General features: G+C 43.4%; 1 protein-coding gene across 3 annotated transcripts in view; it reads left to right on the top strand.

Annotated features, from left to right (window-relative positions):
• alpha-Catr (alpha-catenin related) overlaps positions 1-4,639 on the top strand; it is a 115,885-nt gene extending 111,246 nt beyond the window's left edge. For 2 of the 3 annotated variants that reach the window (XM_011148632.3, XM_025305460.1), the window contains exon 11: positions 89-826. In XM_011148632.3, coding sequence (XP_011146934.1) covers positions 89-487 — 399 coding nt within the window. In that variant the 3' untranslated portion in view covers positions 488-826. Of the gene's footprint in view, positions 1-88; positions 827-2,899 lie in introns of those variants that run through there. The other variant, XM_019843423.2, reaches the window with a different exon arrangement.
• The last annotated feature ends 1,361 nt before the right edge of the window (positions 4,640-6,000 follow it).

The raw sequence follows: 6,000 nt of genomic DNA on the forward strand, positions 1-6,000 counted from the left end.
GTTCGCACGATCGACGCGACGCCGAGACAGACGTGTTAAAGACTAAAATTCGAATATACATCTGTCCTTCCGTTTATTCACCGCCTAGCACAATCTCGTGATGCCGCAATACGTGGAGCTCAGCCCGACGACGTTGCCTGGCCAGGCCGAAGAGGATTGTTTGTACCCGATTAGCCCGCAATTGTTGCCCTCCACGAGTCCCTACGTGCAACCCCATCCGCTCACGTCCGCGCAATTTCATAGTATTCTGAAACCGCCTAGCCTGAATCTACCTTCCTTCAACTACGCCACCCTGCCGAACCCGGCGACCACCGCCAACGCGGCGTCCCGGAATTCCGCCTCCTTTATACACCCATCCGTCCTACCGTTCACGACGTCCGGGCCGCCTCAACCGCAACCGTACTGCCTGCAGAATCTGCAGCTCCTGCAGCTGCAGCTGCACCACGCACAGCTGCAGCACTTAAGACACGCAACGCTACCGAGATAATACAGCCACCCTCGTAATGTGTCGTGCCGTGTCGCACACACGTGGCATGTGTCATCGTCGAATATGTATCACGCGCACGCACACGTCGAGAACACTACACGTTCTTTCGTACAGGTTCGACCTTGGTTTCGTTTCAGCTTTTCCGTTGCTTCTTCGTAATTCCCACCCTTGATTCGCGTCACGCATGGCGGGTTGAATCGTCGAGTCGTTATCTCGGTGACGATTAACGACGCACTATATTTCTAAGTCTCCATGAGAAAAAAGTGTTTGGTACTTGTGACTATAATTGAAGTAATTATGGCTAGGAAAAGCTTTCTCTTTAGTAAGTGCTACTAGACACAGGGAAAAGTTTATAAAATAATAATCTTACAAAAAAATATATTACAATAAAAAATATATTTTTATAAAAGAAATTTATGTATGTATTTAAAATAATTTATATATGATCATATTTTTGCATATTTATGACACAAGATTTACATAAAAAAATTTTATATAAAATAATAAAAATTATACTGTAGAACTTTGTAATTCGAGAACACATTGATATTCTGTCTCAACTTTCTATTCTTCCTATTTGATATGTGTTTTCTAAATTTTAGAAATTAAAGTCGATCTCTAAAATGTTTCTATTTCTCAACAAGATAAACTCTACTGATAGTCTATTTTTGCATTACCAGAAAATATGGTAAAATTGAAAAGAATTTATGTGAAAAAAAAACTATATATACGAGTATAATATTTCTGTTATTACTTTTTTATTATAACAGAAAATTATAATTGTCGAAAATAATTATCATTTCTGTGAGATTAATCATTACTTTTTCTCTCTTCTGTAACGAAAAGCAATTCCACCGAAATTACGACCATACGATTTTCCGTCTTATAGCTTCTGGCTTTTTCGAGCGGCTTATTACTATTATAATGTAGGCCTTACTGAGTTGGCATAGGCTTCCTACAGATTTTTAATTTTCTTCTGGACATAACACATGCAAAGAGTTCGCTTTCACATAACGCAACGTGATACCATCGTGACGAAACGTACCCATGAGAACACAATCGTGCGTAACAATAATCGACTGAAATTAATTCATTTTCAGCTACCTTTGCAGGAATGGCTACGATATATTTCGTAATAAATTCTAATATTTCTTTCCAACAAACCTTTAAATACTCTGACAAAAAAAATAAGTGTATGCATCTTGGTCGAATAAGAAACTAGGAAAAATTCTCACGTTCCTCGTTCGGCGATAAAACAACAAAATATCGCCATTGGACAATTTTATAGAATCAAGTAATTATACAAAGTGTTCGGGATCTTTTGGAAACGAAAAATTGTGAAGATTAATCAGATCAAATTGAGATGAAAAGTCAAGTATCATTTTGCAAAAATTGCAATAGTTATTAAGTTATTAATGATTGAAAATGACCACATCTAGAGAGATCGTCCTTTATCTTAATTGATAACTTAATTGAAAGTTTGCTTATTTATCTGCAAAATGACAAAGGATTTTTTTATTCAGAATGATCTAATCTACAATTATATGACGGCTATTGTGCCTAGCGACAGGTTTAAGATTCAGGGTCCAAAGTCCAATATACTCATATCGCTAGACACAACAGCCGTCATGTAATTGTAGATTAGGTCATTCTAAACAAGAAAGTCCTTTATTATTTTGCAAATAAGTACGCAAATGTTCAAATTATCAATTAAAAAAGCTTCTAGATGTGATCATTTTCAATCATTAATAACTTAATAACTATTGCGATTTTTACAAAATAGTACTTGACTTTTTTTCTCAATTTGATCTGTTTAATCTTCACAATTTCCAAAAAATTCCGGACACCCTATATATACATATTCAATTATATATATATATATATATATATAAGTTATATGATATATTATATGTTATAAATAATATATAATATAATATATATTATATATTATTATTATAATTTATATATTATTTATATATTATAATTATTTTATTATATTACTTTATTACAAATTACAATAAGCAACTTGTTGCGCATATTTGTCAGAGTATATGTGCGATTTTTTTACAACTAAATCACAAACAAACTCGCCACGTATGACGGCAAGAGTGTACTCCTCCACAGCACCTTCTCAAGAACATTTCTAATAATTTGAACGCTAAAAGACACTTGAAAACACCTCTCCGAGCGTAACACTAGCCTCATCGCGGAAAAATTTGGAAGAAGCGGAGAGTCGTCAGAGAGTCGGAAGCGAGAACACGTTAGCCTTCCGCGCTGCGTCTTCGCACGACTCTCTCGACCTCAGCAGCTTCCGACCAAACTTTCATCCTCATGACAGACCCGCGAGGCCCCGTGCAAGGGCCGGCATCGTGTTACGGTACAATAACTCTCTGATCTTCCGCATCTTTTCAGTACAACCTGGATTTCCGAGGTCTGTCGGCGCGTGGGGCCGGCGGCTCGCCGTACAGGGGCGGAGATGGTGCGGGAGCTGACGGCGACGGTGGCGGAGTTGGCGTCGACGGCAGCAAGACGGGCTCCGCCCCCGGCAGCGACCCGTCCGTCTGACAGTTTGGGATGGCCCGACGGGCCAAGGGGGACGCTCGCCGCACCCGGGTTTCCTTTCTGCTTTTCTAGGGAGAACCTCGCCTGCCCCAGCTACAACACACGTACACGTCGACCGCGCGAGACTGCCGTCCGAGGAGTCCCGCGACGGTCGTCGGGGACATGCGGTGCTCGAAGGTGCCTCACCTGGCCGGGATATGCTCGCTGCCATCGGCGACATATTGCGTTGCATAACGGTATTCGGAAGCTATGGGTGAAAGGTAGTCGAAAGCGTTCCTCTGGACGCCCTCTGATGACGATTGATGATTGATTGATCGCGGTACACGAAGAAACTTGATTCTCATCGACGTTCGGCGATGATGAAGCTTCAGTTCGACACTTTCGTGAGAGTTCGAGTGTAGAACGAGCGATCGCGAGAGCGTCGATCGTGCGAAAAGGTGGCACCCTGGTGGAAACGTCGGGAAAGATGCTCCGATCACGGGACGGTGCTCGTGACGGCGACATTTCGGCCAGGGGAGAATCGTAATTAGTTCCGAGTAGTTGTTGGCATTCAGTCGAACGACTCACGATACGAGAGAGCTGGAGGTGCGAAGAATATCGCAACTATTCGGTGCGCTTCGACAATCGCTCGACGATACGCTGATACGCAGAGACATGCATGGTTTTGACGTCGACGTGTACGTTCCGTGTGGGATCGCCGCTCAGACCGTATTAATACTCATGACTTGAAACTTGTGTCTCATGTAAGATAGCATCAGACTTGAGCATAGAGTCAGATTTGCGAATTTTTCACATTTCGATCGTAGTACATGTGTTACATTATATCAATAATCTTCACTCAACTGATGAACTCGCATCGAATTCAAAATTAAAATCTGAGTGTCTCATACTTGAAATGAGTTTCAAGTAAAAAATATTATATACGGGTCTCAGGCTGATACCAACAATTGGTACTTGAAACTTGTCTCGCGTGAAATACTCAGGTCAATACTGAATTGAAGGAGTTAGACGAGAGCTTTTCATGTTTGAATCATAATATATGTGATATTACATTTGCAATCACGATTCGACTGAAAAGGCCACATTCAACTCTCAATCAAATCCGAGTATGTCACGTGAAATGCTCAGGTCTTAATTCACAATTGAGTTAGAGAAAGTCTCTCATAATTGAATCATGATACATGTGGCATTACATTTGTAGCGCCGTGATTCGACCGAAAGACTCGCATTTTGTTCTAAATTCAAATCTGACTGTCCCGCTTGAGACAAGTTCCAAGTAACAAGTATTGACACGGATCTCGGTTGCACGTACGGTTGCATATACTTCTTTCTTCCAATAATGAAAACGAAACAGAATAAAACAAAACAAGATCAGCCGCCGCTGGTAGCGAACAGGTCCCGGGCTCGCGTGTTTATCATCTGCGAAAGTAGATGAGCTTGGCAGCGCTTGCACGGTCGAGTTCCGACGCGCGTGGCGATCGAAGCGTGGAAAAGCGTGGAAATTAAGCTAAGCTTCATCGCGGAGCCAATTGCGAAAGTGGCAAACGAAACGCACGTCGTGTCTCTTCTCTCTCTCTCTCTCTCTCTCTCTCTCTCTCTCTCCTCTCTCTCTCTCTCTCTCTCTCTTCTCTCTCTCTCTCTCTCTCTCTCTCTCTCTCTCTCTCTCTCTCTCTCTCTCTCTCTTCTCTCTCTCTCCTCTCTCTCTCTCTCTCTCTCTCTCCGTATGTGTATATGTGTATTGTTACCGTTCGCGAAAGTCCATATTCCTCTTAATCGCATGCTTTGCCCACGCTCTGATCGTTGGCGGTACACCAGTCGACGATTCGCCGAATGTACGGGACGAGCGATCGGCCGATGCAATTCAGACGTCTGCATCTGCAATCGCGCGGCTAAATTACACTGTTATCTTTCTCCCTACGAACATTTACCCGAAACGTTTCTCAAAATGAGGTCATTACGCGCCGCGGTGTTGCATTTCATTGCTGATGTTGCCGCCGGCGCTGCTACTGCTGATGTTGCCGCTGCGCTAATAGCAGTTTCACTTTCGTGCTATCACACTTGTGATCTCAATTACGGCGGATCCCGTAATTTACGTCGGTTCGATGAGTTTCACGATTAAACTTCAACTTCTATACGGTCGTGGGGGGCTACGTCAGCCCGTCGACTTGTCTGCCAAGTTCGCCACGACGTCGAGCTAAAGTCGCAAACGTCACACATACGTACGCATATTACGCATATGTGTATGTGTATGCGTGTGCATGTGTACGTGCGTACAAAACGGTATCCTCGCGAAACACTTGGAATTTGTCACGTTATCCCGCGAGAACGCAGCGTAGATACACTCCCTCGCCGACGTATGAGTGTACGTATACGTCTGGCTGCGCACAAAACAAATCGTTCTTCCAATTCGAGAAGTTGGTGCAACGACAATAATTAACAATGTCGATCGCAGTGCCTTTTAGGTGTGAGAAAACGTTGAAATTTCGCCGAGGCCCAGCACCCTCAGCGCTTCCGTGTTACGCCAACTTCGGTCAACCAGATTCCGCAGACGAGCGCGTTGCTATTACACCGCGCGCTAAAAGCTCGAAAATCACGCACGCGCGCATGCATTCACGTATACACTTGTGTGACTTTGGCTCGCGACCGTTGACCCTTTAACACCAGGCATGCCGGAGTAGCGTGGCGGAGCGGTGGTGGGGCAAGAGTAATTGAGAGAAATGTGAGATTTTTGTAAAAATTATTTTTCATTATTTGCGACTGAACACGCCAAACCCGAAGCACAGATGAAATGCTCTGGTGATGGCTTTTGGACCAAAGACGTTCCACGAGCGCAGCGAGATTGTCGACTTCAGGATGGCGATCATGGCGGACTTTCTCCCAAGAAACGGAACCGCGAAGAAAGTTTCACGTGAATTCGACGACTTTAGCGATCACGTTTGCCTTTGGAACAA

This window comes from Harpegnathos saltator, unplaced genomic scaffold (assembly GCF_003227715.2).
Source record: "Harpegnathos saltator strain DR-91 unplaced genomic scaffold, Hsal_v8.6 scaffold697, whole genome shotgun sequence".
Classification (NCBI taxonomy): domain Eukaryota; kingdom Metazoa; phylum Arthropoda; class Insecta; order Hymenoptera; family Formicidae; genus Harpegnathos; species Harpegnathos saltator.